An 18705-nucleotide genomic window follows, 5' to 3' on the forward strand; every position below is an offset into this window, starting at 1 on the left:
TTTAAATACTAAACATACTTAATTACATACGTATATTAAAATGTTAGTTAGGGTATAGAGACATACTTGAATTGTGAGGATAAATAGGAAAGAAATTACAATAATTGGATAGGAAAGGAAGAGTAATAACAAAGGAAAAAACAAATAGGAAGGGGAAGTAAATTTATAGATAAATAAAAAAGCATGATAAACTATTAAGAATCATATGCATCTTTAAAGAAAAATGTTTTTAGTGTTTTTTAAAAAATGGATAAATCTTTTAATTCCCTAATGTGTTGCGGTAAGAGATTCCAAGACTGAGGGGCAATAACAGAAAACATGTCGTTACGCCTAGTGCCAATCACCTTCAACGAGGGGACCGACAGGAGGTTGGAAGAAGATGAGCGAAGTGAACGAGTCGTGTTATAAGGGATTAACCATCTACAAAGGCTACATGCGCATGTATGCTTTGAAATGCTGTATTAGGTGCATATTATTAAAAGAGCCCCTTAATGAGCTACATGACATACATATTTATGCTAGGCCTCTCATTGATGATTGTTTTTTGATCTGTTGTTAATGCAAATGCTGAAATGCACCTTCTGAAAGTATAGTTAAGTTTGTTATTCTCAACCCCTTGCCTGAAAGAAAGGTTACTTTTAGCCATTTTATCTACCCTTACCCTTAATCCCAGCTCCTGGAATCAAGTTTTGGGGCCCCTCCAATTCCAATTGCGGCTCCATTCAGTCTGTCTTCTGAATCTACCCAATCCACATGTCCGATATGAGAGCAGGAAGGAGTTAACCTCTGTCTTGTCCTACTGATGTCAAAATTCAACTTGGTGCCAGTTGATCTTACGTGGTCAATTGCTTCGCGCATGTGAGGCAAGAGACCACATAAAGTTGGTCAACACCATTTTGAATTGTCATGTCTGCGAGGTAAAAGGGTGAAGGAAGATTTTAAGATGTTGTAAGTCTACCTTCCAAAACAAGTGGATGATGAGAGGAAGTTGGGAGGCCTGTGATTAATGTTGAGGGGGTGTAAAGGGTAAGGATAGGGGGATGACAAAGTAAAGTTTGTAGGCAGGAGGTGAGGGGACACCATGGGCCACATCGGCCATGTGTTATCAGCAGTAATGCATTCTGATCTCTCCCACAGATCCTTGGGTTTTACCCCTGTAGTTTTGTGGGATATAATGGCAGCTGTAAAACTAGCCAATAATACAAGTTGGATGGGCCATTCTACTATGGTTTGGTACGAGTTATTTTGGCTCCTAAACTACAGGTGCAAATAAGTAGTGCCTTATAACTTTTCTTGTAAAGACAGCCTATTAGTTTATCAGAATAGAGACACTATAGGCATTATGATAGAGATAATACTCCCCGTTGCACCGCAGTATTCAACACAGTCCTCAGACCAGTCTGGGAAAACCCGGACATGTCCACTTTTTAGAGGACTGTCCAGGTGCCTGGACGGACTTTCCAAAACCCGGCAGTTTGTCTGGGTTTTGGAAAGCCCCTATGAGCTCCGGCCGCATCTGGAAGGCCTCTGAGCATGTGCGGATGATGTCACACACAGAGAGGGGCGGGGCTGGAGGCAGAGCAGGGCAGGGATGGGGCGGAACTGGTTGGGGATGGGGCGGAATGGGACGGAGCCATATCTCCGGGTTTTTTCTTCTCAAACTATGGTAACCCTACGCAGACCACACCCAGCCAGTTAGGTTTTCGGGATATCCGCAATGAAAATCCCCCCCACAAAAGAGACAGAACTTTGTGAGAGGGAAGAAATAAAGAAAAATGGCATGTTACTGACCCAAAAAAAGAAAATGTCATCCTAAAAGTAGAAAACAGTGACAAGAAAATACTCCTTGGAACACTACTACTACTACTGTTTTTTCATTTCTATAGTGCTGCCAGACACACGCAGCACTGTACATTACATTAACTATGTAAGAGAATCTATGTTCGACAGAGCTTACAATCTAATCAAAGAGACAAGTAGGACAATTGGGTGAAGTGACAAAATAGACATGGGAACTATACAAGTGGGTCGGAATCACAAGTTAAAAGCAGCCTCGAACGGAGAATAGGGGAAGAGGAGAGGTGGGTTTAGGAGGAAAGATAAGAAGCTTCGTCTTGACTAGGGTTACCAGATTTTCCGTTTGGAAAATCCAGAACCCTAGACTCACCCACAGGCCCGCCCAGTTCCACCCATCCCCGTCCCATTACGTCCCAGCCCCAGCCCCACCCTAGCCCCACTTTAGCCCTGCTCCCCGCTGCCTGTTTTCGTCAGGCAGAGGCACAAACGCGCATGCGCGGATGCACTCCTGCCCGATTGTGATTTGTTCCAAGCTTTTCAAAACCCGGACAAAGTGCCGGGTTTTGAAAAGCCGTCCAGATCCCTGGACATGTCTGGGAAAATCCGGACGTCTGATAACCCTAGTCTTGGCCATGTTTAGTTTTAAATGGCGGCGGGACATCCAGGCAGCAATGTCGGACAGGCAGGCTGAGACTTGGGTCTGGATTCCTGTAGAAATGTCATTAAAGGCCTGCGATACAGAAGACAAGTCCTGAGCGAAACAATATTAGCTATTCATTTTTAGAACTCATAATTACATATGGAACTATTGAGCTTTTGTCTCTCCTTTCCCATTTCTCCCTTCTCTTCTGACAGAGTGAAGAATGTGCTCCTGAAATCCAATTGTGTCCTGGAGACCTTTGGAAATGCCAAGACCAACCGCAATGACAACTCCAGCCGCTTTGGGAAATACATGGACATCAACTTTGACTTCAAGGGAGATCCCACAGGGGGCCATATCAACAATTATCTTCTGGAAAAGGTGAGAGAGGGCAAGCTTCGGGAGTAAAGTATGGTGACTGTGTCTGGAGAGCTCAGGCTTAAGTGTACAAATGATATCCTGATTATGCCTTGCCAGCACACAAAATCATGAATCTCTCATTTTGACTTGGTTCTTGTGTAGTTCTAGAGATGATGTAATTATCATTTAAAGTTCTGTACTACTGTATAATGCCTGGAGTATTGCATTCAATTCTGGCCTTCTTATATCAAAAAAGATATTGCGGCACTAGAAAAGGTTGAAGAGCGACCAAGATGGTAAAGGGGATGGAACTCCTCTCATATGAGGAAAGACTAAAGAGGTTAAGGCTCTTTAGCTTGGAAAAGAGACAGCTGAGAGGAGATATGATTGAAGTCTACAAAATCGTGAGTGGTGTAGAATGGGTACAAGTGGATCGGTTTTTCTTTTTTATTTATTTATGTAAGCATTTATCATAATTTGAACAATATAAGTTCATTAAACAAAACAAAGGTTTTCTCCAATTATAAAACAAAAGGAAAATATCTCATTTACAAATTAATACATCAAACTTTTGAATAGTCCTCATTAAAGGAGAAACAGATCACAACCACTGGGAATGGAAAATCAAGGAATAAAAATTAAACAAACAAAAAAAAAACAACCCATTAGTAGCTCATCTACTTTCTTACTTCAGACCAGTAGAATTGGAATCAATTGGGACTTTGCATTGAGATTCCTTTCCCTTACAAAAAGAACTGGAATTGAGAAGGTTTATAAAAAAAACATAACTATTCTGATCCAAGTAAATTACACATTTACATGGATAACGCAATTAAAATTTTGCACCCAACAATTTAACCTTATCTTTCAATTCTAGGAATTTTTTCCTTCTTGATTGTGTTGTTCTAGAGACATCTGAAAATAAAGAAATCTTTCCATCCATAAAGGAGACTTCTTTAAGCCTAAAAAATAGGCGAAGAAGCGCTTCCTTGTCTTGTAAGAAAACAAATGTCACTAGAAGGGTTGAACGAACTACCACTTCATCTTCTGAGGTCTCCAATATCCTAGATATATCAATAGGACTTGACAAATCTTCCTTAGGTTGATTGACATCTGAAGGTGAGGGTTTTTTTTTTACAGAAATAGGTATAAAGAATATTTTATGTAGAGGTGGAAGTCCGTTATCAGGGTATTTAAAGACTTCTCTCAAAAATCTGTAAAATATGTCTTTTGGGGGCATTGTTAGTGTTTTTGGGAAATTCAAAATCCGTTAATTCAACTGCTTAGTATAGTTCTCCATATTTTCTAATTTTCTCAAAAGCACAAATTTGTCCTGAACTATTGATGTACAAGTAGATTGAACTCCTTGCACGGAGTTTTCCGAAGTTTTTACTTTTTCCCCTTGGGACTTTCAAGTCCTCTTCAAACCTCTGCATTGTCACATTTTGGTTTTGCACAAGTGGTATGATTCCTAGACATACCTTATGGAGGGAGTCCAGTGCTGTCCAAATGGATTCCAATGTAATTTCAGCAGGTTTCTTGAGGGGGTGAAGAGCTGGCAATTCCCCTTGCACTGCTGAAGTTTCTAAGGCCTCCTTCGATATTGCAGTTCCGGCTCTGGAGTCCTGGGGAGCCAGCAAGCCCGATAGCTCCGCTGGCAGCGTGGCTTCCGCTGATAGCGTTGCTGCTCGCATTCCCCTATCCCCTGGCTGCGAAAGAAGCGCTGGTCCCGCGGGACTGAGTGAGATTTCGCTCTCCAAGTCTGATGCTTCCCTCACATCGGACAAAGCAGGAACGCCCCGAGGTGAAGATGAGAAGAAGCCGGTGATCGCTCCCTGCTTCATCAAAATAGGCTCTGGCGTTCGGGCTACCGCCGCCCTACCTCTTCTTTTAGGCATATTTTGCTAGAAGGCTTATTGAACAAAATCGGCTCAGGCAGGAGTTACAAACCGAGCGTCCGTCTACTAAGATGCCATCTTGTTTCTCCCCGTGGATCAATTTTTCACTCTTTCAAAAATGTACAGAAACCAGAGACACTTAATGAAATTACAAGGAAAACTTTTAAAACAAATAGGAGGAAATATATTTTTACTCAAAGAATAACTAAGCTCTAGAACTCATTACTGGAGATATGGTTTCAGTGGTTAACTTAGCTGAGTTGAGTTCAAGACAGGTTTGGATAAGTTCCTGGAGGAAAAGTCCATAGTCTGCTATTGAGATAGACATGGGGGAAGCCGTTGCTTGCCCTGGGATCGGTAGCACAGAAATTTGCTACTATTTGGGGTTTTACCAGGTACGGGTGACCTGGATTGGCCACTGTGGTATGATCCAGTATGGTTTCTCACCAAGAGAAGTAATTGTGAGAAAAGTGAAGGCCTATCTAGGCTGTCCATTCATACCATCTAGTCTCCCTTTAACTCCATTAGAGATCCCAGGCTTCCCTGAATTCAGATACAGTTTTCATCTCCATTTCCAGTGAGAGGACGTTCTACATCCTTTGTGTGAAGAAATATTTCCTCGGGTTACTCCTGTGTCTGTAACTAGTTTTGCTTGCTGACTCTGCCTAAGTGACTGTTACTGCTATCGTTGTCCCACTAATTGAAAACAAGAGATTTTAAATAAACAAGTTGGTTCAGAACTCATTTACTGCAGTGGTCTGATTTACCGAGTGAGAGAACAGAGTAGTGTGTGAGGTAATTGTCTCTGGCCTCCTAGAATATGCCAACAAATACAAATCTTAGACGTCCTTTCAAAAATGCCCCTCCATAGCAGAAAACAATTCAAGTCATAAGCGTGCCCTAGTCCCACCCAAAACATGCTTCTAACATGCCCCTTTGAACATAAGAACATAAGGATTGCCACTTCTGGGTTAGACCAGCGGCCCATCATGCCCAGCAGTCCGCTCACGCGGCGGCCCTCTGGTCAAAGATCAGCACCCTAACCGAGACTAGCTCTACCAGTGCACGTTCTTGTTTAGCAGGAACTTGTCTAACTTTGTCTTGAGTCCCTGGAGGGTGTTTTCCCCTATAACAGCCTCCGGAAGAGCGTTCCAGCTTTCTACCACTCTCTGGGTGAAGAAGAACTTCCTTATGTTTGTACGGAATCTATCCCCTTTCAACATTAGAGAGTTCTCCCTACCTTCGAGAGGATGAACAACTTGTCCTTATTTACTAAGTCTATCTCCTTCAGTACCTTGAATGTTTTGATCATGTCCCCTCTCAATCTCCTCTGTTCGAGGGAAAAGAGGCCCAGTTTCTCTAATCTTTCACTGTACGGCAGTCCCTCCAACCCCTTAACCATCTTAGTCGCTCTTCTCTGGACCCTTTCGAGTAGTACCGTGTCCTTCTTCTTGAGTAGGGTTGCCAGATTTTACTATAGTAAAATTCAGACCCCCCTAGACCCTCCCTCAGGCCCGTCCAGTTCCACCCATCCCCTCCCAATTACAACCCCAATCTCACCCTAGCCCTGCCCCCCACTGCCTGCTCTCATCAGGCAGGAGGAAATCTGCGCGTGTGCGAATGTCACACAATGACATCACGTGAATACGCATGAAACAATTGCATGCCCTCTGCACATGTGTGGATTTCCTCCTGCCCAACGTGATTTAGAGGAGGCTTTTCAAAACCTGGACAAAACCATCCATATCCCTGGACATGTCCTTGAAAAGGAGAACATGTCTGGGGAAATCCGAACCTACCTTTGAGATTTAGACAAACAGTATATAAATCCATTTAGAAAAGAGCAATTTGGACTTGCCACTTTTTGGACATTTTTCTCTTTTGTAAATGAGCCCCATAGTGTATCAAGATTTTCAGAAAGCTTTTGATGGTACTTGGAGAGACCTCCCAGGAAAGAGACTTGGGAGTTATGATCGACAAGTCGATGAAGCCGTCCATGCAATGTGTGGCGGCGGCGAATAGGGCGAACAGAATGCTAGGAATGATAAAGAAGGGGGATCACAAACAGATCGGAGAAGGTTATCATGCCGCTGTACCGGGCCATGGTGCGCCCTCACCTGGAGTACTGCGTCCAGCACTGGTCGCCGTACATGAAGAAGGACACGGTAATACTCGAAAGGGTCCAAAGAAGAGCGACTAAGATGGTTACGGGGCTGGAGGAGTTGCCGTACAGCGAAAGATTAGAGAAACTGGGCCTTTTCTCCCTCGAACAGAGGAGATTGAGAGGGGACATGATCGAAACATTCAAGGTACTGAAGGGAATAGACTTAGTAGATAAGGAGAAGGTTGTTCACCTTCTCCAAGGTAGGGAGAGCGAGAGGGCACTCTCTAAAGTTAAAAGGGGATAGATTCCGTACGAACGTAAGGAAGTTCTTCTTCACCCAGAAAGTGGTAGAAAACTGGAACGCTCTTCCAGAGTGTCATAGGGAAAACACCCTCCAGGGATTCAAGATAGACAAGTTCCTGCTGAACCAGAACGTACGTAGGTAGGGCTAGTCTCAGTTAGGGTGCTGGACCACTGGTCACGATGGGCTGGGCACGATGGACCACTGGTCTGACTCAACAGCGGTAATTCTTCTGTTCTTATGTACTCCTGAGGAAAATTAAAAAGCCATGGGACAGGGAGAAATATTCTGTTGTTGATTAGGAATTGGTTAATAGACAGAAAGCAGAGAGCAGGTTTAAATTGCCCCCTCAATGTTGGAGGGTGAATAGTGAAGTGCCATAAGGTTCTTTATCGGAACTTGTGCTTTTCTACATATTTATAAATGATCTGGAAATGAGAAGGACAAGTAAAATGATCAAGTCTGCAGGTGACACAAAATTATCCAAAGACGTTAAATCAATAATGGCTGTGAAAAACTGATGGAGGAGCTTAGGAACATGGAAGACTGGGTATCCAAATGGTAGATGAAATTTAATGTAGACGAAGAATAATCCAAATCATTGTTACTAAATGCTAGGTTTTGATATAGGCAGCTGTCCAGGCCTACCTCGGTAATGAGACCTCGCACGCTATATACTGGTTTCAATAAGTATATATTTATTTAATCAATCAGTAACAGCTTACAGAAATAAATCATTCAGCATATAGCGTAACAGAAGGTGATCTCCAGGCCTAGAGATCCTCTGATGTCTGTTCTCCCTTCTCCCTTCTAAAGACCTGGTTTTTATACATTTCTTAGTGGCCAACACCACGTTGGCCTAGATCACATGATACCTCCTTATTTGCTATTTTCCTATGCACTACTACCTAACTACATTCATTTATTGGCTGGTTCACCTGCGTCATGTTATATGTTCACTCTGTTTCCCGTAAGACCTAACCTTTTTCCCCAAAATGTCTGTTTCCGAACCATATTAGCATTTCCGAGCACAAGACCCCCTCCCAACTGCAAATATCTCCGACACTTGCTATTAGATGATATTTCTTGTGAATTTCTATCTTCTGAGAATTCTGTCTTCTGACCATGGTCTGTTTATCTCTTCATGATATCTGGCTGGGCGGGCCTTGGTGTAAAACCACAGCATACCCACAGCCTCAGGACCTGTTGCTTTTTCTCTAGTTTTACTGCTACAGTAGCTAATTGAACTTAAAACAGCGCATTTCCCCCATCTTTGCATGCTCTTTAGTCAATGATGTGAAATATCTTTCCACAGTTAATCTACTGTTTCTATCAGCTGCAGAGATAGATAAGGTAGATGTCAGTTGCAGGGGGTGAGGGCAGTTTTTCTCGTAAAAAGAAAAGTGATCTTTGTCTTTTTCCCCTATCCCACTTCAACATGGTTTAATAATGTCAGGACTTACAGGGATCCTTCAGAACTCCCATGCTTTTTCTTCTTTCCATCTCCCTCCTCCTCTCATCCCCTCTTCAAAGCCCCGCCAGGTGGCTTTGACATCCGGACATTTGGCGAAGGGTTAGATTGTGTCAGAAACTGTACAGTATGGGCCCAGGGCTATGTGCTAGGAATTGTATATGATAAATGAAAGAGACAAGTGCCCACCCTTACTATACTACCAAGGACAGAGCAGCATAACATGTCGCAGTGCACTTATTACTTACAATACTAGGATAAACAGTCAATGATTCAGATATTGTGCGAAGCAGAAATTACATGGGCATTTAAGCTCTAATAAATGACTTATACCTTTAGGGTTATATTGCTGTGTTGGAAACATCAGCATGGATTACTGATGTAGTGGGGATAGGTGGTGGCTCGTGGGAGGGGAAATCAGCTGCTGGTGTTTCATTTGGGATAGTTTGGGCAACCAGGCATCTCCAGGGGTTCATAATTTAACCTGATAAATTTTAATATATTCTCTTTTTATGGCTTCATCCTGTTATGAGCATACTACATCCAAAAGGGATGGAGGGATAAATTAACAAGTTAGATTATTATTTCCATGCTCTTCCAAAATAGCTGGGATCAGTGCAGACTCGGCTGGGTCCAGACGCCAGGGGTGAAAGTCCAGGTAACCACATCAAATCTTACGTCATCATCCTTCAGCTGGGCTCATTCACTTCTTCTTCACTGCACTTCTCCTCATGCTTAGCAGCAAGAAAGGGAATGGAAAGAATCTAACTGGAGGGGGAAATAACTAACTAGGGAGCTATTGTGGGGAGTCAAAGCAGGATGAAAATGCAGAAAGTCACAATCAAGAAAAACACACATGAATCTTGCAAATAGGGCTGTTAGAAATAATTATCAACACATGAAAAAATATATATGTACTAATACTGCATGAGTCCATAAAAGAGTTAAAGTGCAAATTAATAAGTCCATAATTAAAGCTGTAGAAGTTCAAGGTCATAAAGGTCATCCTGTCTTTGGTAGCAACAATCAGGAAGTCTTTGCTGGTAAATCTAGGCGCTAATCCGGTTCCTTCTCTGGTAGCAAGATCCTTCCGTTGGGGCTCATCCGTCATCGAGGTTTCATACGGCCGAAAATCTTTCTTCCAGCGATGATATTTCAAATAGCATTAGTCCATAATTATGCAAATAAGTCATTAATAGACATTAAAAGGGTGTAAACACGGGTTCTCATGTAGCATACAGCTTCCTCTGATATGGCAATTGTCTTTGTGAAGTGATCCATAATTAATAAGGCAATACCTGAGCAATATTACTAACAGGATAGGTACAGCGTTAAAAGATGACATACAAAAGAGAACAAAAACTTATCTGCTTTAATTCAAATAGACTAAGGTCTAATATATGTATTGCTGTGTTATATTTGTCAGCCTAAGGGAGTTATAGTTACAATGGCATATGATGTTCAAAGGACAGGAATAATATGCTAAACAGAAATATGAATTAGCAAAGAGTCAAACCCAAGCAAAAGGATGGCTAAGCTATAGCCTTAGACATATTAACACATAGGTTATATTGAAACATACTAAAATAAAGATAAACCCTAAATATTAAAATAAAATAGGATTTATGGGAGAAATGTCCTTCCTATGAGATTCTATCAAATCATGGGTTCAATTTTGTTTGACTCATAATATATTCTTGCTAAGAAACCAAATAAAATCTTACATATTGATTAAAACTAGACAAATGATTTTTTTTTCTAACAAACTGTGCAATGGGTTAACAGTACAGTGCATGAAGAAAGCAGAAGTTACTTTCGCTTCGGTGTGTTAGCACGACATTAATTAATATTACCATTTGGGATAGAAGCGGATCATAAGAACCCTATGCAATATGTTCCAGTTATTGTAGAGACATAAATAATGAAAAACAAAAAGAAAATAGCTGCTGATAATTTCAAGTTAAAGAAATAGAGCACTACATTTCCCAGTGTCCTTAAACACAGACACATCAACCAGGAAGTAGCTCAGTATGTTTGTGTAACGGAAAAAAAGAAGAGGAAGCATAACTCATTTTCTTAAACTAGAAGAGGAAGCATAACTCATTTTTCTTAAACTAGAAGAGGAAGCATAACTCATTTCTTAAACTTTGATCACAGACAAAGAATAAGGTTTGAAATCGTTGTGGTGAGTAGTGAAAAAATTAAATCTTCTTTCATTATATTGGTAATTATAGTGAGCGCTCATAAATGGAAATCCACTCGTATTTCCATAAACACTGAAGTTGACATATGACATAATACAACAAATAATAACTCATGTGCAGGAAAACAGACAGACATTAATTGCTAGCAAGGTAATGGCGGAATAGAAATCCCTAATGTAATGTAATGTAATGTAATGTATTAAGGGAGTGCCCCTCTTGTATAATTTTATTTCATTTTTATTTAGAGTACTCATAAAAATCATTAAGTGTTCTCTTCAAGTGCACTGTAGTTTTTTCCTAACTCTAGAAAACAAATGATCGTTAGTAATGGGAAAAAGTGAGGTGGTGGGAAACGCTCATAATAAAAATCCCAGACCTAGAAAGACAAAGGGTGCGTTTATTTTTACATTGCCAGTTATCATACTTAATGCCTGTCAGTTATTTGGTTAGACATAATCACTTGTCACGAATCCTTCCTATCTACGTACACTATCTTTATATATTCCCTTCATTGCCAATCTAACATAACACTTTCTATCGACTTCTGGTATTTGTCTCTTATCCCTTCTTTCCAATACTTTTCTGTAATTTTGTTCTCTTTCTCAAAAACAATCCTTTATAATCCAGCAAACTTATATAAAATAAATAATGATTTTAATGAAAGCTTATGGTAACATTGAAAATATATTAAAATATATACTTCCTCTTTCAGTCTCATTCAATTTCATCCCCCTCACAGAAGAGCAGGTACCCGTGTAGCAAAAACTCAGGTGTGGCCTGAGACCACAGAAACAGCATAACCACCAGTCAAAGCTGGTTCAACAGTCACACCATAACAGTGATAGTTTGATATAGCAGAGGAAACGTCAGGCGTGGCCCAAGACCACAAGAAATAAAAGAAAGAATTTAACCAGCAATCGAATCAGTGTCTGTACTCAAAAAAGAAAATTTTAAGGAGAGTAAAAAGAAGGTATATAAAGGGAAGTGTTAGTGAGTGACAATACAGCTGCGCTGAGACTGACTACCCAACCCGCCAGTCAGACTGACTACCCAACCCGCCAGTCATAAACATATATATGTATCCGGACCAGTGGCGTACCTAGGGGGGGCGGGGGGGGGGCGGGCCGCCCCGGGTGCCAGCCCTAAGGGGGTGTTCCCGGCCTTGCCGTTCAGTCCCCCGCCACCCCCGAAGGACCGCTCGCCCCACTGACCTTCCTGCACCACCTGTGAAGCAGCCCGCAGCAGGATCGCGAAGTCAGCGTCAGCATCCCTGCGCTGCTTCCTGCGCCGCGATCCCGCCCCTCCTCTGACGTCAGAGGAGGGGCGGGACCGTGGCGCAGGAAGCAGCGCAGGGATCGCTGACGCTGACTTCGCAATCCTGCTGCGGCTGCTTCATAGGTGGTGCGGGGAGGCCAGGGGGGCGAGCGGTCCTTCGGGGGTGGGTCGGGGCATCAGGCCTTCAGGGTGGGGTGGGCGGGCAGGCAAGCAGGCTTTCAAGGGGGAGGGGGTGACAGGCAGGCAGGCAGGCCTTCAAGGGGGGACAGGCCTTCGGGGGGGGTGCAGACCTTCAAGGGGGGCAGGCAGGCCTTCAGGGGGGTGCAGGCCTTCGGGGGGGGTGTAGGCCTTTGGGGGGGTGCAGACCTTCAAGGGGGTACAGGCCTTCAAGGGGTGGAACAGGCCTTCAAGGGGGGAAAGGCAGGCAGGCCTTCAAGGGGGGGACAGGCCTACAAGGGGGGGGGACAGGCCTACAAGGGGGGGGACAGGCCTTCAAGGGGGGGGTGCAGGCCTTCAAGGGGGGGGCAGGCCTTCAAGGGGGAGACAGGCCTTCAAGGGGGGGAAAGGCAGGCAGGCAGGCCTTAAAGGGGGGACAGGCCTACAAGGGGGGGACAGGCCTACAAGGGGGTGGGACAGGCCTTCAAGGGGGGGACAGGCCTTCAAGGGGGGGACAGGCCTTCGGGGGGGTGAAGACCTTCAAGGGAGTGCAGGCCTTCGGGGGGGGGGTGCAATCCTTCAAGGGGGTGCAGGCCTTCAAGGGGGGGAAAGGCAGGCAGGCAGGCCTTCAAGGGGGGGACAGGCCTACAAGGGGGGGAGAAGCTACAAGGGGGTGGTACAAGCCTTCAAGTGGGGGGACAGGCCTTCGGGGGGGGGGGTGCAGACCTTCAAGGGAGTGCAGGCCTTCGAGGGGGGTGGTGCAGGCCTTCAAGGGGGTGCAGGCCTTCAAGGGGGGACAGGCCTTCAAGGGGGGAAAGGCAGGCAGGCAGGCCTTCAAGGGGGGACAGGCCTGCAAGGGGGGGGGGAGAAGCTACAAGGGGGTGGGACAGGCCTTCAAGTGGGGGACAGGCCTTCGGGGGGGTTCAGGCCTTCGGGGGGTGCAGACCTTCAAGGGGGGGACAGGCAGGCAGGCCTTCAAGGGGGGGACAGGCCTTCAAGGGGGGTGCAGGCCTTCAAGGTGGGACAGGCAGACCTTTAAGGGGGGACAGGCCTTTGGGGGGGGACCATGATTTAGAAGTACACGGAGGGAAGGGGGTGTTCAAAGAGACATGCATATGCCAAACTTTGGGGGGGGGGGGAAGAAATAATGGGTCTGAAAATAGAGGAGAGGGAGAGAGATGATGGACCATGGGATTTAGGGAGGGAAGGAACAGAAAGGGAGAGAAATTGGACACAAGGGATGGTGTGGAGGAGGGATAGAGATACTGGATAGGAGGGTAATTAGGAAAAGAAAGGGAGAGATGGTGGACTCTGGGATGGTGGGGAAGGAGGGAGAGATGCCGGATGAAAGGGTATTTAAGAAAAGGTGGATCTGTGGAGGGAGATGAAAAAAAGGAAAGATACCAGACTTCCTGGGAAGGGAAGGGAAATGGAAAGGGAGGACAGAGTTGGCAGATGGATGGTTAGCATGCAGAAAGAAGGAGACCCTGGCAAGCAAGTTTTCAGAAGAAAACCAGAGCCTTGGACCAACAAGATTTGAAATATAACCAGACAACAAAAGGTAGAAAAATTAATTTTATTTTCTGTTTTGTGATTATAACATGTCAGATTTGAAATGTGTATCCTGCCAGAGCTGGTGTTGGACTGCAAACGTGAGCTAGGATTTAACAGAAAGAGGAAAAGTCCTTTTTGTTTCTTTATTTTATTTACACCACAGCGCCAGTGTGGTTAGGAGAAGCCAAAGGGGGTGAAAAAGCTATAAAACCCACCAGGAGTTTTGAAAAAAATCACCCAACTGGGCAGGAAAATCGAATTGAAAAACCAATTCAATAGGGCTGAATCGAATCAAAATTTTTTTTTTCCTGTATCTGGCAGCATTAGTTTGCGCTACTGTCTTAGACTTTAGGACCTGGGATTGGGGAGAGATGGCATCCTCAGTACTTTATAATGCAAGTGAAACGAGGATTTGGTCAGACTTTTGAAGGGTTTGCAGAAAAAAAATATTGTATAGGCCGGGGACATGAGACAGCAGGAAATGGGAACTTTTCTTCCTTCTATTTTTGTGAATGGAAAGGCTGAGGATGTCAGAGAGGTCAGTTAAAATATGTGCTTTATAAGAAAATATAATAATGTGTTTTATAAAGTTTATAGCATAGCTGGCCTACCCAGTGAGGTGTTCCTAGTGGTGATGGTGGCAGCATGTCAATGTGTTGAGAGGAAGAGGTGGTCTGGGAAATTCTGCTGAGCAAACTCCGGGCCCATTTCCACCCCCCAGTTAGTCCACTCCACTCAACTGATTCACACACTGAGTGGGTCTTTGGGTGTTGTTTTGGGATCTCTTCCAGTGGTTTATCTCTTTCTGGTCCAAGGAAGGAAACTTTGTTATCCTTAGCATTGACCTACAGAATATGTTTGTAACAGCGCTGCTTGTGTGGCATTAGGCTATGTAGTGATTGAAAGAAAAAAAACAGACCTTTGCACATTTTTGCACTATATGGTGGGTGTATGAGGAGATTCACATTTCCTGCACAGCTAAGTCCATGTGAAGTTACCTTGTGCTGTATTTGACATCTAGCAAGGTCTCTGTTTGAAAGGAAAGATCTAAACTTAAAAATGAAGTGGCCAGAAGTTATGGTAAAAGCAGATAGTGTAGCTGGTTTTAAGAAAGATTTGGACAAATTCCTGGAGGAAAAGTCCATAATCTGTTATTAAGACATGGGGGAAGTGTCTGCTTGCCCTGGATCGGTAGCATGGAATGTTGCTACTCTTTGGGTTTTGACCAGGTATTAGTGTCCTGGATTGGCTACCATGAGAATGGGCTACTGGGCATGATGGACCATTGGTCTGACCCAGTTAGGCTATTCTTATGTTATGTTCTCATCTGTAGGGGCCTTTGTTTTCACTTCTTATTTTAATGTATTTTTTTTCTGGGAACTTATCAGTGTTTTTTATAATGGGAACAAAATGGAAGAGAATTAATGTGTGTGGAATGGGGGGGTAACTAATTTCTTCAGCTAAATAATTCAATCCACTTCAAACAGACATAGGAGAACTTGTGCACCATTCACACACCCTCCAACCAAAAACGTCAAAAGAAAAAAACTGTTCGACAGCCTCCTAGCCATTCGAGCTGCAACACTCGACCCCCAACTCTACAACCAATTGATATCAACCACAGACTGCAAAACCTTCAAAAAGAAATAAAAACCCTTCTATTCAAAAAACACATAAAACCGAACTAACACAATCAGAACTGTCCCAAGCATCACCTGCAACTACTCCATATGTACTTCTAATGTCATGACAATTTAGACATAATTTATGTTATGTTATGTTTGGAATAATGGTTACATATATGAGGTTCAATAAAAGAAAATTTTCACTGCCTGTTTCTATTCTGACCATTTATTCCATTTCATGGTTATTGCAAAAAAAAAAAAAAAATAAATACATTTTTTACATGGGGGGGGGGTGTCAAAAAATGATGGGCCCCGGGTGCCACATACACTAGGTACGCCACTGATCCGGACGCATAAACTATTAATTATAAACCATAAACTATAGACCATAGACTGACTATCCAACCCACCAGTCTATACAGGACCCGTAGGACAGCTAAGGATGGTAGCCAACAAATCTGCAAGAAAAGAATGAAGTTTAGATATAAACAATGCATAAGTAACCCATAAAGAAAACCCAGGAGCGAACTTTTGGCCAAAAGTAATATGGAGAGGCAACCTGACGAGCAGAGTATAGGCCTCCAATCCAGTGAGATCTCTAAAAGGGGGCGTGTCCCCTCTTTCAACGTCGGGGTCACCACTGATATAGGCAGCTGTCCAGGCCTACCTCGGTAATGAGACCTCGCACGCTATATACTGGTTTCAATAAGTATATATTTATTTATTTAATCAATCAGTAACAGCTTACAGGAATAAATCATTCAGCATATAGCGTAACAGAAGGTGATCTCCAGGCCTAGAGATCCTCTGATGTCTGTTCTCCCTTCTCCCTTCTAAAGACCTGGTTTTTATACATTTCTTAGTGGCCAACACCACGTTGGCCTAGATCACATGATACCATCTTATTGGCTATTTTCCTATGCACTACTGCCTAACTACATTCATTTATTGGCTGGTTCACCTGCGTCATGTTATATGTTCACTCTGTTTCCCGTAAGACCTAACCTTTTTCCCCAAAATGTCTGTTTCCGAACCATATTAGCATTTCCGAGCACAAGACCCCCTCCCAACTGCAAATATCTCCGACACTTGCTATTAGATGATATTTCTTGTGAATTCTATCTTCTGAGAATTCTGTCTTCTGACCATGGTCTGTTTATCTCTTCATGATATCTGGCTGGGCGGGCCTTGGTGTAAAACCACAGCATACCCACAGCCTCAGGACCTGTTGCTTTTTCTCTAGTTTTACTGCTACAGTAGCTAATTGAACTTAAAAACAGCGCATTTCCCCATCTTTGCATGCTCTTTAGTCAATGATGTGAAATATCTTTCCACAGTTAATCTACTGTTTCTATCAGCTGCAGAGATAGATAAGGTAGATGTCAGTTGCAGGGGGTGAGGGCAGTTTTTCTGTAAAGAGAAAAGTGATCTTTGTCTTTTTCCCTATCCCACTTCACCTGGTTTAATAATGTCAGGACTTACAGGGATCCTTCAGAACTCCCATGCTTTTTCTTCTTTCCATCTCCCTCCTCCTCTCAGTTTCAACTCTGGGACCAGGACCCAGGAAAAAGACTTAGATATTTTTGTGGAAAGTACATTTAATTTTAATTTTCTATTTATTTAGATTTATTAGCCAAGATGCACCCAAGGCGGTGTACAGCAAGTACAATTCGACATAAAATTTTTTTAAACCAGCCACGTTAACTGCTGTTACCACATTCTCTGGCAATATGTTTCAGAGTTTAACTATTCTCTAAGTTTAAAAAAATTTCCTTCTATTGGGTTTAAGAGAATTTCCCTGTAATTTCGAGTGTCCCCTATTCTTTGTAATTTTTGACGGAGTGAAAATTGATCCACTTGCACCCGTTCTACTCCACTCAGGATTTTGTAGACTACAATCATATCTCCCCTCAACCATCTCTTTTCCAAGCTGAAGAGCCCTAACTGTTTTAGTCTTTCCTCATACGAGAGGAGTTCCATCCCCTTTATCATCTAGGCCGCTCTTCTTTGAACCTTTTCTAGTGCCGCTATATCTTTCTTGAGATAAGGAGACCAGAACTGAACACAATACTCAAGGTGAAGTCGCATCATTGAGCAAAACAGAGGCATTATAACATTCTTAGTCTTGTTTATCATCCCTTTTTCTAATAATTCCTAGCATCTTGTTTGCCTTTTTGGTTTCCACCGCACATTGGGTGGAAGGTTTCAGCGTATTGTCTACAACAGTGGTTCCCAACCCTGTCCTGGAGGAACACCAGGCCAATTGGGTTTTCAGGCTAGCCCTAATGAATATGCATGAAGCAAATTTGCATGCCTATCACTTCCATCATATGCAAATCTCTCTCATGCATATTCATTAGGGCTAGCCTGAAAACCCGATTGGCCTGGTGTTCCTCCAGGACAGGGTTGGGAATCACTGGTCTACAATGACACCCAGATTCTTTTCTTGAGTGCTCATCCCCAAGGTGGTCCCTAGCAACCAATAATTATGATTTGGATTATTCTTCCCAATGTGCATCACTTTGTATTTGTCCACATTAAATTTCACCTGCCATTTGGACACCCAGTCTTCCAATTTCCTAAGATCTTCCTGCAGGTTTTTTTTAGTCTGCATACGTTTTAACAACTTTGAACATTTTAGTGACATCTGCAAATTTAATCACCTCACTTGTCGTTCCAATTTCCAGATAATTTATAAATATGTTAAATAGCATCAGTCCAATTACAGATCCCTGTGGCACTCCACTATTTACCCTCCTCTATTGAGAAAAATGGTCATTTAACCCTACCCTCTGTTTTCTAGCCAATAAACAGTTCCTAATTCACAACAAAACTTTGCCTCCTATTCCATGACTCTTTAATTTTATCAGGAGCCTATCATGACGAACTTTGTCGAAACCTCTGAAAATCTAGATGCACTCTCTTTGTAACTCTCCCACTCTCCCACAAATCAGTTAGTTAGTAGCAAGCATGTATTAAAATGAATTAGCACTTACAGTCTTTGAGATTAGTGCTGTGGGAAGATTCGGGCTCTAGCACTGAAGCAAGTTAGATGATAAACTTGTCTTGGACAGAGGCTGTACCCCTAAGAAGCTGGTTGATGTAAATAGTTTCTGTATTCCCATCAGCCTCTGGAAGATGTCCTAGGGACTTACCAGAAGGTCCTGGGTACAAAGCTGTAATTACACAATAAGCCCAACTTCCCTCTTACTCTCAAGTTCCAAGAATGGGTGCAGCAGGTTCCCTGTTCCCACTGATCCAAACACAATGCAGAGCAGGCTTCTGATTACTGTATCTGTTCCTAGACTTCTCCTTATTGT

The 18705-nt window shown here is 43.1% G+C and overlaps 1 protein-coding gene across 1 annotated transcript in view; it reads left to right on the top strand.

Moving 5' to 3' along the window:
- MYO1G (myosin IG) overlaps window positions 1-18705 on the top strand; it is a 348860-nt gene that overhangs the window by 60054 nt on the left and 270101 nt on the right. The window contains exon 4 of the mRNA XM_033931919.1: window positions 2653-2818. Coding sequence (XP_033787810.1) covers window positions 2653-2818 — 166 coding nt within the window. The remainder of the gene's footprint in view (window positions 1-2652; window positions 2819-18705) is intronic.

This window comes from Geotrypetes seraphini, chromosome 2 (genome assembly GCF_902459505.1).
Source record: "Geotrypetes seraphini chromosome 2, aGeoSer1.1, whole genome shotgun sequence".
NCBI classification, from domain to species: domain Eukaryota; kingdom Metazoa; phylum Chordata; class Amphibia; order Gymnophiona; family Dermophiidae; genus Geotrypetes; species Geotrypetes seraphini.